Here is a 23,910-nt window from a genome sequence, read left to right as displayed (position 1 = left end):
ATCAAGTCACATCAGGTAACTTGTTGAACAATCAGAATCAAGTCACAGCAGTTTACTTGTAGGCCAGTGAGAATCAAATCACAGCTGATAACTGGTTGAAGTCACATCTTGTAACTTGTTGAATAATCAGAAGCAAGCTACATCTGGTAACTTGTAGAACAATTGGAATCAAGTCTCATGCGGTAATTTGTTAAACAATCAGTATGAAGTCATCACAGCTGGTAACTTGTAGAATAATCAGAATCAAGTCACCTCTTGTAACTTGTAGAAAAATTAAAATCAAGTCACATTTGGTAACTTGTTGAATAATCAGAAATCAAGTCAAATCTTGTAACTTGTTGAATATTCAGAATGAAATCACAACTTGTAACTTGTAGATCAAATAGAATCAAGTCACATCTGTCAACTTGTAGAATAACTAGAATCAAGTTACAAGTGGTAACTTGTTGAACAAACAGAATCAAATCACAGCTGGTAAACTTGCAGCTTGTAGAATCAAGTCACAGCCAGTATTGTTTTTATAAAGTTAATTTTTTTCTTTTTTTTCTTGTGCTAGATTCTTCTCAGAAGTTGAGACAATTATCAGTCGGTACTTAAAAGAAAAGGTGAGTCCAATGTTGAAATGTTCATTGTTTACCATAACACTGAATAGGCATTTTAAATCCACATGCAATGATAGTTCAAGACATAACAGTTTGAGTTAATTTTGAAGTTGTTGAATGGCAAACTAAATTTGTATTTCTACTATTTTTTTGTTTGTGGGGGGGGTAGAGGGAACTAAATTGAAACTATCATGAGATACACCCCTGCCTCTTTCCCATCCTTCCTTGCCATTACCTCATCTCACCTCATGTCCACTATTCTTTATTATCTCTATAATCATCCATTTCTTTATTTCTTAATCATTTCTGGATATTTTAGGCTTGTTTTGTGGCCCAGGACTACCAGGCTGAACTCAAATTCTGCTCTTTAGATCCTGAACTTTGTAGTACATTCCTCTCATTAGAGAAATTTAATATTCCAGATGGCACTGGGTGAGTATTGCATAACAATGTATATAAAATGTTTGTAGTGTTTGTCATATGTTCTTATTCTATAAAGCTGATGTCATTGTTTCTAATTCCTGGTTCATAGGAATTAAGTGAAATTGACTTCGATTGGAGGATCAAAGAATAAAAGGATTTCACTGAACTGATAAGTCATATTTTAAATTCTTTTTTGTAGCTAACTAACTTTTACAGTGAAAGGCTGATTGAAATATTATTGCAAGTAAAACTTGGAATTATGGGACATTTTCAGACAGATTTATGTACCATGGACTTAAGCCCATTTAATGTAATGTAATGCAATGTATTTAATGTAATGCAAGATTGAAAGAACTTATGGTACAAGAACCTTTCTGCATTCATGGTACAAAACTATTCATCAAAATTCTAAACTATTTTTAATCTATTTTGATCAATTTATTACATTGAATAGTCGTTATTACTATTGCTGGTTATGTGTTTCTGTTTTAATCTGTAGATTGAATTGTTTTCCGTTCTTGTTTCGTGTTCTCTGAATACTTAATATTTCTTTCACTGTTCATCTGTTAAACTCTGATATTAAATTCAAATGGTACATAACTTGGAATTATGGCATGTTTGCAAACAGATTTATTACGTTTGATATCTAGAAAATTGATCAGTCCATGAGTTAAATCACCCTTTTCCTCAGCTAATTCCTGTCTTCCTTGGTTAGTACTAATGAGCACGAGAGATATTGACTTTTTCAAACCTTGCACTAATTATTTTCGTAACGCTGACAAATGGATTTTCCATGTTAGATGTGGAACAGACTGTCACATTTACGGTCCTATTGGTAGTATATTGCGATGTTCATCTATGTAATATTACAAGGGATGTGTAATGATTCAATGATATTTTTATCCATCCACAGAATGATCAAACTTGACTATTCCAGGTTTCGAAGCACAGAAGGTCTATTTCATCCAGAGGTGTGGGGTAAGGACCACTCAGGGTTGCATACAATAGTTTACAAGGCCATCCAATCCTGCAACGTGGAAGTAAGAAGGCATATGTGCAAGTAAGTTCTGACCAAAAATACAACAAAATATCTCAAATTTGGTCCGTCTGGATGTTTAGTTTTAAGAGATTTTCATGCAACAGTCTTAAATGAAGCATAATCCTAAATGTAGCTTGGCAGACTGCATGTAGGCCAGTTCCTGGTGGACTTAAAAGATGAAGTTTTAGAGATCTTGTTTCAATCAGGTTAACAGCAAATACTAGCACATGTATGATCTTAGCTGAGGATCTAAGGGTAACCCATGTCAACCAGATTAACACAAGTACTAGACCATCTATGATCCAAGCTGAGGATCTAAGGGTAACCTATGTCAATCAGATTAACACAAGTACTAGACCAGCTATGATCCAAGCTGAGGATCTAAGGGTAAACTATGTCAACCAGATTAAGTACTAGACCATGTTTGATCTTAGCTGAGGATCTAAGGGTAACCCATGTCAACCAGATTAACACAAGAACTAGACCATCTATGATCCAAGCTGAGGATCTAAGGGTAACCTATGTAAACCAGATTAACACAAGTACTAGACCATCTATGATCCAAGCTGAGGATCTAAGGGTAACCTATGTCAATCAGATTAACACAAGTACCTAGACCATCTATGATCCAAGCTGAGGATCTAAGGGTAACCTATGTCAACCAGATTAAGTACTAGACCATGTATGATCCAAGCTGAGGATCTGAGGGTAACCTATGTCAACCAGATTAACACAAGTACTAGACCATCTATGATCCAAGCTGAGGATCTAAGGGTAACCTATGTAAACCAGATTAACACAAATACTAGACCATCTATGATCCAAGCTGAGGATCTAAGGTTAACCTATGTAATAAACCAGATTAACACAAGTGCTAGACCATCTTTGATCCAAGCTGAGGATCTAAGGGTAACCTATGTAAACCAGATTAACACAAGTGCTAGACCATCTATGATCCAAGCTGAGGATCTAAGGGTAACCTATGTAATAAACCAGATTAACACAAATACTAGACCATATATGATCCAAGCTGAGGATCTAAGGGTAACCTATGTAAACCAGATTAACACAAATACTAGACCATATATGATCCAAGCTGAGGATCCAAGGGTAACCTATGTAATAACCAGATTAACATAAGTACTAGACCATCTATGATCCTTTGCTGAGGATCTAAGGGTAACCTATGTAATCAACCAGATTAACACAAATACTAGACCATCTATGATCCAAGCTGAGGATCTAAGGGTAACCTATGTCAATCAGATTGACACAAATACTAGACCATCTATGATCCAAGCTGAGGATCTAAGGTTAACCTATGTAATAAACCAGATTAACACAAGTGCTAGACCATCTTTGATCCAAGCTGAGGATCTAAGGGTAACCTATGTAATCAACCAGATTAACACAAATACTAGACCATCTATGATCCAAGCTGAGGATCTAAGGGTAACCTATGTCAATCATATTAACACAAGTACTAGACCATCTATGATCCAAGCTGAGGATCTAAGGGTAACCTATGTCAACCAGATTAAGTACTAGACCATGTATGATCCAAGCTGAGGATCTAAGGTTAACCTATGTAATAAACCAGATTAACACAAATACTAGACCATCTATGATCCAAGCTGAGGATCTAAGGGTAACCTATGTAAACCAGATTAACACAAATACTAGACCATATATGATCCAAGCTGAGGATCTAAGGGTAACCTATGTAATAAACCAGATTAACATAAGTACTAGACCATCTATGATCCAAGCTGAGGGTCTAAAGGCCTGGTCACACTACAGCGATATTTTATCGGAATACGGTCCGATTTTTCCGATTTTAGGCCGAAGAGTGAGGTTTGTGGTAGTGAATGTAATGAATGCAGTGGAATATTCGAATACCTACTCCAAATCTGAGGGGTTCTGGAACCGACTACATTCTGAAGTGACGTCACATCGAAAAACGATAAAAATCGGAAGAGAAATCGGATAGCTATCCGATAAAAGGAAACGGAGTTAATATCAAAAGTTAGGAGAGGGCTATTCCACATCGGAATGGCTCAACAGATAGCAAATCAGGTCCTTTATCACTGTGGCTAGAAGACCCGAACGAAAAACAGGCTGTTTCGATTCCTCCGGGGAAATCGGATAGTACTCCGATAAAAAATCGGTATAGTGTGACCGGGCCTTAAGGGTAACCTATGTAAACCAGATTAACACAAATACTAGACCATCTATGATCCAAGCTGAGGATCTAAGGTTAACCTATGTAATAAACCAGATTAACACAAGTGCTAGACCATCTTTGATCCAAGCTGAGGATCTAAGGGTAACCTATGTAAACCAGATTAACACAAGTACTAGACCATCTATGATCCAAGCTGAGGATCTAAGGGTAACCTATGTAATAAACCAGATTAACACAAATACTAGACCATCTATGATCCAAGCTGAGGATCTAAGATTAACCTATGTAATAAACCAGATTAACACAAATACTAGACCATATATGATCCAAGCTGAGGATCTAAGGGTAACCTATGTAATAAACCAGATTAACACAAATACTAGACCATATATGATCCAAGCTGAGGATCTAAGGGTAACCTATGTAATAAACCAGATTAACACAAGTACTAGACCATCTATGATCCAAGCTGAGGATCTAAGATTAACCTATGTAATATACCAGATTAACACAAATACTAGACCATATATGATCCAAGCTGAGGATCTAAGGGTAACCTATGTAATAAACCAGATTAACACAAATACTAGACCATATATGATCCAAGCTGAGGATCTAAGGGTAACCTATGTAATAAACCAGATTAACATAAGTACTAGACCATCTATGATCCAAGCTGAGGGTCTAAGGGTAACCTATGTAATAAACCAGATTTACACAAGTACTAGACCATCTATGATCCAAGCTGAGGATCTAAGGGTAACCTATGTAATAAACCAGATTAACACAAATACTAGACCATCTATGATCCAAGCTGAGGATCTAAGATTAACCTATGTAATAAACCAGATTAACACAAATACTAGACCATATATGATCCAAGCTGAGGATCTAAGGGTAACCTATGTAATAAACCAGATTAACACAAATACTAGACCATATATGATCCAAGCTGAGGATCTAAGGGTAACCTATGTAATAAACCAGATTAACACAAGTACTAGACCATCTATGATCCAAGCTGAGGATCTAAGATTAACCTATGTAATATACCAGATTAACACAAATACTAGACCATATATGATCCAAGCTGAGGATCTAAGGGTAACCTATGTAGTAAACCAGATTAACACAAGTACTAGACCATCTATGATCCAAGCTGAGGATCTAAGATTAACCTATGTAATAAACCAGATTAACACAAATACTAGACCATATATGATCCAAGCTGAGGATCTAAGGGTAACCTATGTAATAAACCAGATTAATATAAGTACTAGACCATCTATGATCCAAGCTGAGGATCTAAGGATAACCTATGTCGACCAGATTAACACAAGTACCAGACCATCTATGATCCAAGCTGAGGATCTAAGATTAACCTATGTAATAAACCAGATTAACACAAATACTAGACCATATATGATCCAAGCTGAGGATCTAAGGGTAACCTATGTAATAAACCAGATTAACATAAGTACTAGACCATCTATGATCCAAGCTGAGGATCTAAGGATAACCTATGTCGACCAGATTAACACAAGTACCTAGACCATCTATGATCCAAGCTGAGGATCTAAGGATAACCTATGTCAACCAGATTAACACAAGTACCTAGACCATCTATGATCCAAGCTGAGGATCTAACGGTAACCTATGTCGACCAGATTAACACAAGTACCTAGACCATCTATGATCCAAGCTGAGGATCTAAGGATAACCTATGTCGACCAGATTAACACAAGTACCTAGACCATCTATGATCCAAGCTGAGGATCTAAGGATAACCTATGTCGACCAGATTAACACAAGTACCTAGACCATCTATGATCCAAGCTGAGGATCTAAGGATAACCTATGTCGACCAGATTAACACAAGTACCTAGACCATCTATGATCCAAGCTGAGGATCTAACAGTAACCTATGTCGACCAGATTAACACAAGTACCTAGACCATCTATGATCCAAGCTGAGGATCTAACGGTAACCTATGTCAACCAGATTAACACAAGTACCTAGACCATCTATGATCCAAGCTGAGGATCTAAGGATAACCTATGTCAACCAGATTAACACAAGTACCTAGACCATCTATGATCCAAGCTGAGGATCTAATGATAACCTATGTCGACCAGATTAACACAAGTACCTAGACCATCTATGATCCAAGCTGAGGATCTGACGGTAACCTATGTCGACCAGATTAACACAAGTACCTAGACCATCTATGATCCAAGCTGAGGATCTAACGGTAACCTATGTCAACCAGATTAACACAAGTACCTAGACCATCTATGATCCAAGCTGAGGATCTAAGGGTAACCTATGTCAACCAGATTAACACAAGTACCTAGACCATGTATTATCCAAGCTGAGGATCTAGGATATATTGTATGAAGCCAAGGATGGCACAATGTAACTATTCCTAATGTTGTATATGTAGTGTTATATACTAATGGTCCATTTAGTTTCCTGTGAATCTAGAGCAGCTAGAGGGATCCCTACATGTGTTTGTGCAGCTAGAGGGATATATATGTATATACATAGATGGTTTCAACTTTCTGTCACTCCACAAGTACTAAGAATGGTTCATACTTCAGGTTGGCTAATATCAAAGAGCACCCTCTAGTTGAAGTTGAATGAAATTAATGATAGTAGAATTTAGGTAACAGAAGGATTGTTTTAGCAATTGGTTGCTGACAGGAAGAAGTAACAATTGCACCAAATTTATCATCAATTGGAAGATCTCAGTTTTTTTTTTTTTTTTTTTCTGAATCTATATCAGCTTTTTTTTCCATCTCATTTATTCAAAAGTATCATAACATATGGTACACACATGTTTAAATTATTATTACAATTACAATTTTTACGTTATTTACAATTCTGATTACTACAATGTTATGTCAGCTCAATGTTACAAAGGAACTATTTACAAAATGAGAAAAATGTTTCCGAACTGAGATTTTCCCCCCTCGCTTCTCTTATAAATATATGTGAACATATAAATACCAGTACACATACATAAATACATAGATATACACATATATGTACATTCATACCTAAATATATATACATTCAAATATATGTATATATATATACATGCATACACAAATATTAATATGTTACATATTATTATAATAATTAATATTATTATTTTTATTAAAATTTTTATTATAATTATTAAATGTTTATAATTTTTATTATTATTATTAATATTATAACTATTAGTATTAATAGATAACATAGGTTATACATAAATACAATTATAATCAAATAATAAGCAAAATGTAACTTGTGTTAAACAGATATTCTAAAAGTGGACATATTAGTAGCATATCTAGCATATTTGTTCATATGTAAAATATCAGTTCCCTAATATTGCGGGGATATGTTTAAACAGATCTTTCAACATACTGAATCTTGTCTTCGCATTCTTTGTACAACCATTTTTCGAATTTATACAAGACTCCACCTTCATAACAAACTTCATTCTATAATAAAAGTCATTAACTGAAGGAAGAGTTTCATTCTGCTTACAGATATACAGATAATATTTACAATGCAAAATGAAGAAGTTCATAGGGTGGTCCAGGACCAAATTATAACCAAAAAAGAAATCACGATTTGTCAAAATAAATTGTCGTCCGAAGAATAACTGTTCTGCATCTAGCAAAAAACTAGATGTACTGTAATATGGCAACTCCAAAACAGGTGGAAGATCTCAGTTACTGATAAGTTTTGGTAGTCTAAACTTGCAGTAAAATGGTTCAGTCATGTGAATTTTAATAACTTATGACCCATAGTTCTGCTCCGTTTTACTTCATTATGTTAAATATAATTCTACTGGTGGTGGCCTTGTTATCTATCAAGGCACCATTTACCAAGTACAAACTTTCTAATTACAATTAATTTACACCTGCTGAAGATTCACCAACTACAAATACTAGGGTTGGAAGTCTTAAAAGTACTGTTACATATATATAGTACTGTTACATATGCATAAAGTACTATTACATATATATGAAGTACCATTACATATATGGAGTACTGTCACATAAATATATTACTGTTACACATAATACTATATAGTACTGTTACACATAATACTATATAGTACTGTTACATATATATAGTACTGTTACATATATATAAAGTACTGTTACATATATATATAAAGTACTATTACATATGAAGTACTGTTACATATGCATAGTACTGTTACACATAATACTGTTACATATTTAAGTATATATAATACTGTTACATATATAAAGTACTGTTACATGTATAAAGTACTTTTCCATATATGTATATATATATAGTACTGTCGCAAATAATACTGTTACATATATAGTATATATATAGTACTGTTACATATATTAAGTACTGTTACATATATATATAGTACTGTTAAATAGTACCGTTACATATATGAAGTATGTTACATATCTAAAGTACCATTACATATATAAAGTACTGCTACATCTATAGTACTGTTAAATATATTAAGTACTGTTGCATATAGTACTGTTACATACATAGCACTGTTAAATATATATAGTACTGTTACATATATAAAGTACTTTTACATATATAAAGTACTGTTACAGATATGAAGTACTGTTAAAAAGTACTGTTACATATCTATGCAGTAATTGTGGTTAAGCATTACAGGTTCGAGTCCTGACCGGATCATTACGCTGTGTCCTTTTACACTTAATCTCTATTGCCTCTCTTCACCCAGATGTATAAATGGGGAGTTAACTTGTGATTATAGTTGCATCTGCCAATTTGTGGCTACACCCTGTGGGATGTCCCCCAGGAGACACTTAGATGTGGTGTGCTGTAGTACCCAGGAGGGATTATGCACACTTTGGTGTGGGTGTAACAAGTTATACTAATGATTAGGGATTAATGTTGTAAAGTCGTATGAGGGGGACTAAGCCTTGAACAAGACTTTAAACTGCAATTTTTATGCCAGTGCCTTTAACTATTCCTACTTATGTTACTGAGTTATAATTATTCAATGCATTGTAATTGTTTCAGAATTATCTTGCCATCTGAAACTTCAGTTGCATGAGTTGATATGAGTTTATGTAAGTAGGAAGACAGTAGCAGGTATTCTAGTGACAGCAGGAGCAGGTAAGAAGCCTTAGGTATTGCATTCTGTCAGTGGTCAAATGTTTCCTTGTTTCAATCACCATATCAGAATATTCTTGCTGATATTATTCTCTAATTGTTTGTAACTTTTCATTCATAGAAACATTTATTTGTGCGGGGGTACTACTCAACTGCCTGGACTTGCAGAAAGGCTACGAAGTGAACTTGTGAAATTGTTGCCTAAAGGAAATAGTGTTAGGGTAAGTTACTGGTTTTTGTAAAGTAGCTGTTGCTGTGATAGTTTTAGCTGCTGAATGTTTTGAGGAAGCTGTTGGAGGTATTCTGTACTGCCAAGGTTCCTTTGGCATAATATAATAAGTTGTGGTTCATGTCTAGAATGATTACATAATAGGTATTGGTTAAAGGAACTAAAGCTGTAGCTGTAGTTAGTCTTGTTCCAACAACGTTACTGGTCTAAAATGAGTTTCAAATATTTAGAGGTATGCATAAAATAAAGAAGTCCACAATGACATTTTGTACCTTATCTTTGGGGTCTCAACTCTCGAGCAATCATACCTACTCAGGACTGTAAAATGTGAATATTACATTAGTTTTATGGCCAATTGAAAGATCAGAATTTTCTACATGTCTATGTCCATCTGTTATGTTGAAATCAACTTTGCAAACGCTACAAAAGTATACATATTTTATGTTTTTTTTTCATTTCATAAGTGTGTCACCTTACCCACAAGTTATTATGTGACCAAAGATTACTTTGTTGCCTCTCAAGTCATTGCTCATATTTGTCCTTGACTCAGTATTACATTATTAGGGAAGTTAGATGTAGCTGAGTTTATTTATTGACCTGTCATTTCCTGCTAGCTGTTAACTCCTGTTTGCCTTTCCGTCATATTATTGTAATAATTCATACACATATATGACAGATGTATTGATTTAAGTCAACCAGACCAGGATGTTAACATAGCATGATTACTTATCAAAATACTCAACTTTAAAACCTCGTCCAGATGCTCTATTTTTCCGGGTTGTTCCGGAAGTAAACTTCCCTAGTATTCTTTATCAAAGAATGAATTCATTGACACAGTACAGAGAGTCACTGGACATGTTCTGCATTATGCTGGAAGTTTCAATTTCTTTTGCCTTGCTGTTTGCTCAATTGATAAATTTTGCTTTCAGCTTTGTTTCATTTTCATTTTCATATCCTTAATACCCTATTTTCCTAATTTGATTATGTAAATTCAAACAAGAGCAGTAGACGAATTGTAGGAATGCATTAAATCAACTCTGATCATCTTCATGGACTTTGATTGATTCACTGATTGTTATTAGCTGGGTGCATTTCATTTGAATGCTTTCACTGATTGGTATTTAGTTTGATGTAATTCATTGAATGCTTTCACTGATTCGTATTAGTTGGATGCAATTCATTGAATGCTTTCACTGATTGTTATTAGTTGGGTGCATTTCATTTGAATGCTTTCACTGATTGGTATTTAGTTTGATGTAATTCATTGAATGCTTTCACTGATTCGTATTAGTTTGATGTAATTCATTGAATGCTTTCACTGATTCGTATTAGTTGGATGCAATTCATTGAATGCTTTCACTGATTGTTATTAGCTGGGTGCATTTCATTTGAATGCTTTCACTGATTGGTATTTAGTTGGATGTAATTCATTGAATGCTTTCACTGATTCGTATTAGTTGGATGCAATTCATTGAATGCTTTCACTGATTGTTATTAGTTGGGTGCATTTCATTTGAATGCTTTCACTGATTGGTATTTAGTTTGATGTAATTCATTGAATGCTTTCACTGATTCGTATTAGTTGGATGCAATTCATTGAATGCTTTCACTGATTGTTATTAGTTGGGTGCATTTCATTTGAATGCTTTCACTGATTGGTATTTAGTTTGATGTAATTCATTGAATGCTTTCACTGATTCGTATTAGTTGGATGCAATTCATTGAATGCTTTCACTGATTGTTATTAGTTGGGTGCATTTCATTTGAATGCTTTCACTGATTGGTATTTAGTTTGATGTAATTCATTGAATGCTTTCACTGATTCGTATTAGTTGGATGCAATTCATTGAATGCTTTCACTGATTGTTATTAGTTGGGTGCATTTCATTTGAATGCTTTCACTGATTGGTATTTAGTTTGATGTAATTCATTGAATGCTTTCACTGATTCGTATTAGTTTGATGTAATTCATTGAATGCTTTCACTGATTCGTATTAGTTGGATGCAATTCATTGACTGCTTTCACTGATTGTTATTAGTTGGATGCAATTCATTTGAATGCTTTCACTTTGCTGAAGGCTCAGTAACCTTTGCAGTCATACTGGCGTGTGTGTGTAAGTGACTTTAATAGAACATACTATCATCCAGGAAAGTTCAAGGAAAGTTGATATGTAGTATTACTTCAAGCACACTCAAGTTGCCTTTATCCAGGTTCACCTGCTGAGCTTCACAGGTCAACAGGTTATCTGAAATGGTGGAAAAATTGGCTCAAGGCTTCAAAAGATTGCCTCAATTGATCTCAACTTGTGCTTTATATCAGATGACTTGTACTTGTCAAAATATTTCCCAATGCATTCAAACAATCTCATGTAGAGCTCTGCAGTCTGTGATAACTATTATTATAATCTTAAAAGGGATTAGCATTCGGAATTGGAATTAAAATCCTGTACTGGAAAATCCTTCCCAGTGAATTAAATTGTTGATGCTTTGTCAACAGGATAACTGATTCCTGATACCTTTCTTTATATGTTGCCTCATAAGTCAATAGATAATCCTCTTCATTTTGGTGTGCCCAAGTTCATTGATATGAACATGTATTGCTTACTATGTATAGACATCGTAACCACTAAACATTTCCGTTTCCTGTTCTCCTCCTCCTTTCACTGCTTCCTCAACTCATATCCTGTTGAATGAATTGAAAGAATTGCAACATGTCCTCAACCACCAGGTTATGCAGTAGCTGAGCTATGATCTAATCTAATGTGTATGTTGTCTTGTTCTTCAGGTTCATGCATCCACAGAGAGATATCATGCAGCATATCATGGGGCCTGCGTTCTGGCACCATTATCAGCCTTTGACAATCTCTGTATCACAAAAGACGAGTGGCGGCAACTAGGCACAACCAGTTTGACGAAATGGCAGGATGTTGCAGGAACGAACTGAGAATGATGTAGGAGAAGAATGGTGTAGAGGAATGATGGAATGTTGTAGGAGAATCATGTGGGGATTGTAGTTGTGCATTCTGGCATATACGAACAAATACTAAGCATGTGGGTTCATAATAACTTGTATGATAAGAATTAATTTATACAGAATTATTTGACACCATAAAGTTACGTCAAAGTAACATATCTTAAAAGTGTGTGAAGGCATCATTCCCTCCAGACAGGTGAATTTTTCACTACAATTGATCTTCATAACATTTTATTCTGGATCAGTTTTCAACTGAGCCTCACAGTGTCTGCTCAGTGATAAAATGATAACTTGAAAGGTGAAGCTTAGCCTCACAGTGTCTGCTCAGTGATAAAATGATAACCCTAAAGGTGAAAGCTTAGCCTCACAGTGTCTGCTCAGTGATAATATGATAACCCTAAAGGTGAAAGCTTAGCCTCACAGTGTCTGCTCAGTGATAATATGATAACCCTAAAGGTGAAAGCTTAGCCTCACAGTGTCTGCTCAGTGATAAAATGATAACCCTAAAGAGAGAGCTTAGCCTCACAGTGTCTGCTCAGTGATAAAATGATAACCCTAAAGGTGAAAGCTTAGCCTCACAGTGACTGCTCAGTGATAATATGATAACCCTAAAGGTGAAAGCTTAGCCTCACAGTGTCTGCTCAGTGATAATATGATAACCCTAAAGGTGAAAGCTTAGCCTCACAGTGTCTGCTCAGTGATAAAATGATAACCCTAAAGAGAGAGCTTAGCCTCACAGTGTCTGCTCAGTGATAAAATGATAACCCTAAAGGTGAAAGCTTAGCCTCACAGTGACTGCTCAGTGATAATATGATAACCCTAAAGGTGAAAGCTAAGCCTCACAGTGTCTGCTCAGTGATAATATGATAACCCTAAAGGTGAAAGCTTAGCCTCACAGTGACTGCTCAGTGATAATATGATAACCCTAAAGAGAGAGCTTAGCCTCACAGTGTCTGCTTAGTGATAAAATAATACCCCAAAGATGAAAGCTTAGCCTCACAGTGTCTGCTCAGTGATGAAATGATAACCCTAAAGATGAAAGCTTAGCCTCATAGTGTCTGCTCAGTGATAATATGATAACCCTAAAGAGAGAGCTTAGCCTCACAGTGTCTGCTCAGTGAAGTGAAAGCTTAGCCTCACAGTGTCTGCTTAGTGATGAAATGATAACCCTAAAGATGAAAGCTTAGCCTCACAGGGTACGTCTGCTCAATGATAAAATGATAACCCTTTAAGGTGAAAGCTTAGCCTCACAGTGTCTGCTCAATGATAAAATGATAACCCTAAAGATGAAAGCTTAGCCTCACAGTGTCTGCTCAATGATAAAATGATAACCCTAAAGATGAGAGCTTAGCCTCACAGTGTCTGCTTAGTGATGAAATAATACCCTAAAGATGAAAGCTTAGCCTCACAGTGTCTGCTCAGTGATGAAATGATAACCCTAAAGATGAAAGCTAAGCCTCATAGTGTCTGCTCAGTGATAATATGATAACCCTAAAGATGAAAGCTTAGCCTCACAGTGTCTGCTCAGTGATAAAATGATAACCCTAAAGGTGAAAGCTAAGCCTCACAGTGTCTGCTCAGTGATAATATGATAACCCTAAAGAGAGAGCTTAGCCTCACAGTGTCTGCTCAGTGATAAAATGATAACCCTAAAGGTGAAAGCTAAGCCTCACAGTGTCTGCTCAGTGAGGTGAAAGCTTAGCCTCACAGTGTCTGCTTAGTGATGAAATGATAACCCTTCAGAGGAGCTTAGCCTCACGGGGTACGTCTGCTCAATGATAAAATGATAACCCTTTAAAGTGAAAGCTTAGCCTCACAGTGTCTGCTCAATGATAAAATGGTAACCCTAAAGAGGAGAGCTTAGCCTCACAGTGTCTGCTTAGTGATGAAATAATACCCTATAGATGAAAGCTTAGCCTCACAGTGTCTGCTTAGTGATAAAATGATAACCCTAAAGATGAAAGCTTAGCCTCACAGTGTCTGCTCATTGATGAAATAATTTCCTAAAGGTGAAAGCTTAGCCTCACAGTGTCTGCTCAGTGATACAATGATCACCCTTAAGATGAAAGCTTAGCCTCACAGTGTCTGCTTAGTGATAAAATGATAACCCTAAAGATGAAAGCTTAGCCTCACAGTGTCTGCTCATTGATGAAATAATTCCCTAAAGGTGAAAGCTTATCCTCACAGTGTCTGCTCAGTGATACAATGATCACCCTTAAGATGAAAGCTTAGCCTCACAGTGTCTGCTCAGTGATGAAATGATCACCCTAAAGATGAAAGCTTAGCCTCACAGTGTCTGCTCAGTGATAATATGATAACCCTAAAGGTCAAATCTTAGCCTCACAGTGTCTGCTCAGGGGTAAACCTAATTGACCAGTTGTGCTGACCACCTCTACCTTCATAGGTACATATATTGATTATAGACTGATTGAAGAATCTACCTGCTCAATATCAAAGCTGATAGACAAGCCAGCTTAAAAGATGCTCAGTATTGCCTTCAATGCTCTGATCAAACAAATAGCTGAAGAGACTTTATTATGCAACTTTCTATAACATCATTATACATCATAATATACATGATAATAAATTATGCATCTTACCATAGCATCATTAGACATGATTATAAAGAATTGAATTGTGTTTGCAGTAAGAGAAAGTTTGGCTAAAAATATGACTTGCATGGTTTTATCTTTTGTGCATGTGTGGGCCAGCTTTGTCACATCTGATGAAATAGAAGATGTCAAGATGTCGTACTTACTTAAAATTTCATTAGTAAGTGACTCTGATCATGATGTTGATAATGATGGACTTTGCAGATACTTTGTGCTGTTTATGTGAGCTTATTCAACATAAATATCAATTAATTCACACTACAGTTACATGCATGGGAAAAGGATGGTGCTGTTTGCAGGAACAATGTTTATGCTTGATGTCATTATGCACAATCTAGTCTCTAATTCTTGTAACTGAAGAAAAGTAATAACATTATTCATGTCTTTGTTATAATGAGTAAGGAATAATTTCATATATTCAGCTGAATATTACTCAGGCTTTAGTCAAACCAGGGAGTTCCCTAACATTTTCTACTCAGACATTTTCATTGTCTAATCATTTTAAGTCTTGCCTCGGTATAAGTAACCAACCATACATACTTGCAAACATACAAACATGTTATTATTATATTATTATGATTATTATTAAATAAATACTGCAGCAAAAGACAGGTCCATGAATAGGATGAAGAGTCATCAGTTTAAGCCCTCTGATATGCTAGAAGCTCAAATAATGGTCACTCATGCTCAAACATTAGCAAGCATTTTACTGTCACACTCAAAACATGTCCTCTCTCTGAAGCAGAGAATTGCCCCATTTTAACTCCTTTTCTGGGAATAATTTGAGTGTGGTGGGGGAGGAGGTGGGGATGGGGCGGGGTGTGTGGAGGTGAGCAGTGGTACGAACATCCTGGAAGCTGTTTTGTTAACTTAGCAATTTGTAGCTAACTAAGGTCTTCACAGATTGGCTATAACAGTGCTCAGTAACTTCCAGTCTTTGAATACAGAGAGCATACCTTGACATCTGTTAATAGTTTTGTAAGTACTTTTGTAAGTAATATGGTTCTGTTCTGACTTCCAAAGTAGATTTCCCATATTAAATAATAAATATTTTAGGATATTAATTCCTCAAATGCAAACCAGCAGATAATGATCTCTTCCGCCGATATGAAGATCAAACATTTGTTCTTTGTCATCATATTTGATCTGTTTTGCATGTTTTAGATTAATCTTAATCTCGTCGGTGACACATTGTATAAGTTAAATTCTATTTCCATGAGTTTATTCTGGCTGGGATTCCTATTACAGTATTTTCTTTTCTGCAGGCCAGCATCCTTGTTATTTTATCAAACTACTGCCAGGTGCAAGGTTGGAACATATCGCCAGTTTTAGAATATCGTAAGAGAAATTGTTGCTATGACATGATCTAGTATGATTTCTGTCTACAATGCAGTTATTTCTGTTACTTTGTATGTCTCAACTCATGTTAGTTATAAACGCTATAATTCCACTGGGGGAAAGACTTTGGTGTTCAGCAGGATTGTTCCCAACTCTGTTTCAATCATATGTATTTGCTGTTTCCATGGTAACCAAGGTTTTTAATTATTTTCATTATGAGGGGAATGAATGGAAAGCAGTTACCAATCATTAATTTGAAATGTCAGCTGTTTTATTGCTCCATGAGGATAGAGACATAAATAAATCCCTTGGCATCCACCATATTATGATGTTGTCATAGGTTGCCCCTTTTTCAGCTAGTTTAAATGAAAGTAAACAAGCAATGGTTTCAGGGAATCAATCAATTGCTGTTTATCAGTTTTGTTATTTATGTAAAATACGCTGTAACTTATGTAATGACTTATGTACTTATTTCTTGATCCAGAGGACTTGAGTTTTAAGTAAATCCTGGAATACTTAATCTGCACTTTGGTTTCCTGCTACTAGAGTTTGATGGTGGCCAAGAGGGCTTGAGTTTAAGGAAAATCATGGAATACTTAATCTGCACTTTGGTTTCAAGCTACTAGAACTTGATGGTGAAAATAAAATTAAGAACTACTGTTTTCATTCTTTATATTAATTGATGTATTTTAATGATAGATGGAGTATAACATCTATATCAGAGTACAGATATGGATTTACAAGAATATGTCTAACAAATGCCATCTTGCACATTGAATGGACACATCTTCATGTAATGTACCTCTGTCATTACCTAATGAATGGTTTAGTCAACAAATATCATGTTAAACCTAATTCACTATTTATCTCCACGCCTTTGAACTTGGTTCACAAACTCCATATACTTAATAACTGCTACAAGTAAACATCACAGAGAGGACACACAAAAACACCGGATTTAAGAGATGTATGGTAAGGGTTTATGCCTCAGCATCAACCATTGGCATACTCCTACTCCTAATTGAAAGGATCAGGGGAGCGTACAGGCATTAGTTTGAATTAGAAAAATGGAAAAGGGTATGCATAGGACACTATCAAGCTATCAAAGGGGTTTTTCATAATAGTTTGGACACATTTCCTGTGCTGGTTCCTCTGTTGTGTTCACCAGCCTCATCCCAGCTTATCCATCACTGCATGTATTGGATTCTTATCACTTTTCAAGGGGCTTGCAACTGCCAATATTTTATGATAAGATAAAATCAAAATTGAAAAATATGTCTTGTATTACGTGCAAAATATCCTTAAACTTGCAAGTTATATGTTTTATGCATTACTGTAGATAAAGTTCAATATTTAATATCAAGAGATTTTCTGTACAGAATGAAAACTGTTGAATGAATATGTACAACATAAATTATCTTGTTCAAAAGGTAAATTACTGTATCTGATTTTTTCTTGAATAATGGTTCTATGATCTTAGATATCTTTTGTCTTTTTTGCTTCAAAGAGAACTGCTCCAGTGACTCTGGGAGTATACGTGCAGGGAGAGCAATACAAGGGGGGGGGGGGGGCACAAACTTGAGGGACAGACAGAGATGGATATCTCTGATTTGAATCTTGTTTTTAAATAAAGTTCCCCCTTCCCCTTCCTCACATATGTTCCATGATATATCTCTTTCGAACCTTTTCAAAACCTCAGTAGCTCAAATTATGTTCAAGCCAGCAGGTAAATGCTACTAGGCTGGCTGGTTTTCCATTCCAATAATTCTGGAGTGAAATACTTTTGAGAAAGCACTTCCATAAGTTCTAAGGAACCAGAATAGCCCTACTACAACGCCTCTACCCAGGGGCGGACTGGGTCTTAAAACCGGCCCGGGCATTTTCCACCTAGACTGGCCCATTATTCATTGATATGCTACTTACATAGTGATCGCCATTTTGGGGGAGGGGTCTAAGGGGAGGTGGTGTCCCCCCCCCATTGAGATTTTTGTGAAGTTAAGGAATGCCTAGATGCAAAATGTTGCTATGATTTCTCAATTTTGTAGGTTACAATAATCCTTTAAAAATGACCCAAAAATAATTTTCCAGAAACAACACTTGATTACACTGAGGAAAGTTAAAAACGTAAACAAAAATAGACAAAAAAATATGTTTTAGACTGGATTTTATTTAGTGGTTCAAGCATTTTGCGACAACATGCTTGAAAAAAAAACCTAAATAAAATCCATTTGCACGGGCAGGTTGCCAATAGCCCAAACTAACAGACTAACTAACATGGTGTTTTTATGAGCTGATTCCCACAGTTAAAAATATATTTCTACACAGCCGGTCTGTATTCTTTTAACTACTGTGATAATGGGCTGTAATTTTTACCAGGCTCCCCATCCCAACGGCCCACTGGGCATTGCCCAAATGCCTGTGTGGCCAGTCCGCCACTGCTCCTACGCCTTCCCAGCCTACCAAAAACATGTCACTTGACCTGAGTAAATGTTGCATTGAATTTTCGTGACCCTGTCGAAACCAGGTGATCTTACAGTCCCCACCTCCGGCCCTCTGACATATCTCAGTATGTTAGTTCAATATTTTTAGGCTAACAGCCGTGGCAGCAAACTGCTTCATCACTTGAACAGTGACTGTGTATCTGTTATTGATTTGGATTTAGTGCGCGGCGACCGTAAAAAGGGGAACATGGATGACATCATTGGCCATATTTAGCTGTCACTGAAGCGCATTGTATGTTATGTGCAGTACATGTGAACCTATTCCATATTTCAGTGTTTAATAGCGCTTTCTTGTAGATAGTTCGTGGTATGGTACGTTTCCGCGTACTTCGCAACGTACGTATCTCACCATATCTCTTATCCTGAACACGGTGATCAGCAAAAGCATACGAAGCTAAGCAGAGATTTACACAATAACATCGCAGTTGAAGACACAAACATTGTAATTATAGTATAGTAAGCTCGTGAAACTGAACTGAAAGTACAAATATTCGATCACGGTGTTGTGTGCTTGTCAAGTGTGATCTCGTATGTTCATCGGTCAGAGAAGTTCCCACTAACGTTATTATTGTTGGATGTAGACTGAACATAACCTACACAACTTTTAATAAAGATAGGATCAGGCAGTTGTTAATTTGTAGTGTAACACCTAACACTCCCCATAGGCTAGTACTATATTGTGCAGCTTTTACTAGCCTATGCCAACTTGTTACTGTCGTCTGCAGTTTCGGTCCAACCACCTATGTATGGGTTTACAACATTGAAGGTGCTGAAGCATATATGTCCAGAGGCTGAGGAGAGGCTTACTTTTATCAGATAGGACAACAGTGACTAGCAGCCACACAAGCTAAAGCTGTTTGCTAGATTTCATCTATGAAAGCTTGAATTTTATACCAAGCCAACTAGACTAACTGAGGCCTACTAACTATATTGAGACCAGCCACATATGCTACAATTACAGTGGATGGTGATTTCCCATAACTTTAAACTCACAGGAAGAAGTTACAATGTGATATCAGATGAACACAGATCTTCAAGTAACAGATCATTCCAATATTGAGAGTGGTAAGTGGTCTTAACTAACTTACAGGCTTTTACAATTGTTTTTCCCCACACATTTACAGTATAGGACTATAGGCCTCATTCCACTAATTAACACAGACAAGGTCCAGTACTATAGTGCTAGGCTAGACAAACTAGCAATCAGGCCTCACAGCACTGTGGCATGCAGTCTGAAATTATGATGATGTATTGATGCAACTCAAATATGTTATCTTGCCATAAATAAAGGAATTATTTAGGCCTAACTAAGAATAACCTTCTAATGAAAGGGAATCCAGTGTTTCCTTAGAATTAGGCTAGATGCCTATAGCCATATGCCTATCCAAGACTCCAAGAGTTGAGGAATACTTTAATATTAAGGGCCAGGTTTGTAAGGATTGCAGCAATCACATCAAATATGTCATTTTGGTCGTATCCAATTAGAAGTTTTCTTGCCAAGAAATGTTTAAATTCTCAAGCTGAGAATTTGATCCTAATTTTGTGAAGAAAGTTGCAGAGGTATACATAATATTTGGGATATCATCCAGTGCTGTGGGCCACAATAGCAGATCGGAAAATACAGTAGTTCATCAAAATTGTGTGCACACAGTGCTTCACAAAGTGGAGGTCATTGAAAGGTATATGTTATGGAATATAAACATTTTACGTGGTGGTGTTTGACCTTCAGTTAGCAGCTTTGCCTAGATTCCAAAAATTACTTCATAGCAAGAATATGTGTAAATTTCATCGGGAATCGCTGTTTACTGAAAAAGTGGTTGATATAAGTACTGCATCAAAACTAGGACTCTATGGAGTTGAAACCTTAAGTACATTATTCTCCCAAGCATATTATTCTTAGTTCCTAGTCAATCAAATGCTAGCAATCAATGTGCACCCTTGTGAACACCACATTGATGTAACAATTATGTTCTTGCTATACTGTACTGTATCTGTGCATTACATTAATTGATGACATTACATGTACATGACTTGTTGACCAGTAAGTTTAAATGATGCCCTGTACAGTATGCAAATTTCATTGCTTCAAACCTGTCCAACAGTTACTTTGAGCAACATTAAAGGCACTGAAGACTCGTCCCAAATCGTGTGCCAACCTCTGAAAAAGTTAACTTTCCATTGCTTGCAAGTAAAGTTTTTTCTTGTCGCTACAAAATGTAGACAGTACTTAATGAAACGAGATACCTTGTTATCTTTAATCTAGACCTGAGATGTCCATCACTGCTATGTACACTGTGTTGTGGGTATTGACCGTAGCTGTATCTTGACTGTACACAAGTGTCTAATTACCGACGGTAGCAAGCTGTGTGTGTATTTTCTGGGATCGATGGTGGTGTCTAACACTTCTGTTACACCTCATTCGAAACTAGGTCATATAACTGGCATGAGACGTTTCTCTGTGTGTGAGTCTTCACACCCTTTAAGTCCTCAGTATATACTTTCTTTCATACAATTTGATATGAGATTAAAGGGATGGTTTACAGCACTGTAAAAATCATACACTGATGAAAATAATATTCTCACTGAATAGATGCTTACTGATGATGAAATTCAAGAAAAGAACATTGGCAATGATGAAAACATTCTTATCAACCATAAAAAGGACAAATCAATGTTTAATGGGAAACTACAGCTTTCCAATATCTACCTACCATGCATGCTGACATCACAGATGACCTAAGTATGGTCCACTCCTGAGAGTAAAGGAAGGCTTTATATATGTTCTTGCCAGTAAAATGGATCTTTATAAATGCCATTTAACTTTAGAACTGGAAATTGGGATTTTGGTAAAATTTCAGATTCTCTCAGAATGAGAAAGAGATACAATCTCACATTACACTTGGATCGTGGCACTGCTTGATGATTTACTACTGTACTTCCAAAGAAGAAAAAAAGGAACACATTTATCAGAATTTTTTGCACAAGATTGCTGGAGTACAATTTTGTGGGGCCCTCAACTGTATAAGGTGCCAGTTAACCCAATTATTTTATCATTCAGAACTAAATGGTCAAGATAATCATTGATGATTTAGGTGGCTTGAATTAATGCAGTGAGCTATGTAGTACAAGCTGACTAATTACATTCCTACATCTTCAATACTATTACAGAACCAGAACACTAGTTATTGAACTGCCTTGTAACCTAAAAAATTATGTATGTAAAGGCCAATAAATATGTATAGCCTAACATATAATGGTTTATAAAGGCACCGTTGTCATAACACAAAGCATGTAGGCCTATAGTAAATATGTGATAAATATATCTTCAGGAATAAAATATGTCCAGTAAAACATGAACATCACTGTATGAAATGACAGATGTTTGTCACCTACTTGGGCAGATGACCCCCCCTCTGACCCCCCACTCCTTATGTGAAACCACCTCCCCATCCTAATTTCTGTCTTAGGATTTGTTACTATGTTGAGGATTCCTATAGGTTATTAGCATGTTTCACAATCAATTTGCTAAATGTTCATGTTAAATCAGTTTAATATAACAGTTCTGTAATTAATATGGTTCATCCATAACATTTCCCTAGTTTTGCAGTCATGATAAGGGAGGAAACATATTGCACTCACAGTTTCCTCAAAATAGCGTAAACAGAGTTTCCTCACAAGTTGTTCGTGGAAGTTAAAAGAAATTCCATGGTCCACCTCTTTCTATTTTTAACATACAACAACTCTTAACACAAGGTTGCAGCATTCTTTCAATGCAAGTGGGGAAGCCACAATCACTGTGGTATGGTCATAGATTGTAAAGTTTTGTCAATTTTGTGCTATAACCATGAGAATTTTGTTGGTAGCCCAACAGGCTTTGCACTCATCAAGTTTTATGGAGCCCTGGCCCTAGTTGGAGTTAAGTTCTATGTTATTCCAATAAATAGATGAAGCATTATAAAAGCACCTACAGTAAAGCTTTAATATTTATGTTTTGTTGTTGCAATCTCAGCCATTGTGATTAAGGCTGTGCGAACTATAAAATTTGAGTGACCAAAGTGGTGGTTTACACTTCCAAAACATCATTCGTACAGCGCAGAGCTCTACATCAGTGTGTATCAGTATTGTATGCACTGAATGGAAACTGAATATGAATTAACACACATCTAGGTATCCTACCTCTCCCTAACCAAAATACTGCATCCTTGATTTTACTTTTGTTTTCTTCTTCAATTCCTCACAACCACAGTACTGTACTCTTGTGTTCTGTGCCTAGAGTGAACAGGTAACCTTTGCAATACTGTACAACCATCAACTGAGCTGAATAAAGTAAATATCCAAACCAAAAGTTTTGGGATGTCTGTCTCTGTATATATTTGAAAAACTGTGAAGAGAAAGTGACTAAAGAAAAACTTGAATGAACAAGCAAATCAGAACCAATAATGTTTGGCAAAGAAAGAAGCCGCAACTGATTAGCAAATTTTGTTACTGATAAAGGGTAAATGTTGCTAACCGAAACCTTGTTGTTCATTAAAGAGTTGGTTGCATTCCAAACTTACACTGTATTACAGTAGATAATTTGAGGGTAAAATAACTTCTTCTCTTTTCTTAATCCAGTTATAGTATATGACCACCCACTTTACTTTTAGAATACTATAAATAGCAAGACACAGTTACAAAATCATTTTGGTTATATTAATCCACGGATGAAATCCCACCATACCTGCAAAAAGGTATGTAATGCAAGCAATCATACAAAGCCAAGCATCAGCATAAACGGCATATAAGGTTAACTTACATTTAATCACTAGAGTGTTCTTATTATTTGGTATATAACATGGTACTTTCATGTTCCTAACTGTACAGAAAT

The 23,910-nt window shown here is 36.0% G+C and overlaps 2 protein-coding genes across 6 annotated transcripts in view; both read left to right on the top strand.

The window, feature by feature from the left end:
* Positions 1-17,977, top strand: part of LOC139961141 (uncharacterized) — a 58,267-nt gene extending 40,290 nt beyond the window's left edge. For 3 of the 5 annotated variants that reach the window (XM_071960062.1, XM_071960061.1, XM_071960060.1), the window contains 5 exons: positions 557-605; positions 922-1,034; positions 1,939-2,085; positions 9,511-9,610; positions 12,404-17,977. In XM_071960062.1, the coding sequence (XP_071816163.1) occupies positions 557-605; positions 922-1,034; positions 1,939-2,085; positions 9,511-9,610; positions 12,404-12,562 (568 nt within the window). In that variant the 3' untranslated portion in view covers positions 12,563-17,977. The remainder of the gene's footprint in view (positions 1-556; positions 606-921; positions 1,035-1,938; positions 2,086-9,510; positions 9,611-12,403) is intronic. The other 2 variants (XR_011790729.1, XR_011790728.1) reach the window with 2 other exon arrangements.
* A 1,282-nt stretch (positions 17,978-19,259) lies between these two features.
* The window catches only part of LOC139961099 (8-oxo-dGDP phosphatase NUDT18-like), a 43,340-nt gene continuing 38,689 nt past the window's right edge, over positions 19,260-23,910 (top strand). The window contains exon 1 of the mRNA XM_071959988.1: positions 19,260-20,108. Within this exon, the coding sequence (XP_071816089.1) occupies positions 20,063-20,108 (46 nt within the window). The 5' untranslated portion in view covers positions 19,260-20,062. The remainder of the gene's footprint in view (positions 20,109-23,910) is intronic.

The sequence above is a fragment of the Apostichopus japonicus genome, chromosome 20 (genome assembly GCF_037975245.1).
Source record: "Apostichopus japonicus isolate 1M-3 chromosome 20, ASM3797524v1, whole genome shotgun sequence".
Lineage (NCBI taxonomy): Eukaryota > Metazoa > Echinodermata > Holothuroidea > Aspidochirotida > Stichopodidae > Apostichopus > Apostichopus japonicus.
Note: the sequence above shows the minus strand (reverse complement) of the source record. Positions and strands in the feature narration are given on the sequence as shown.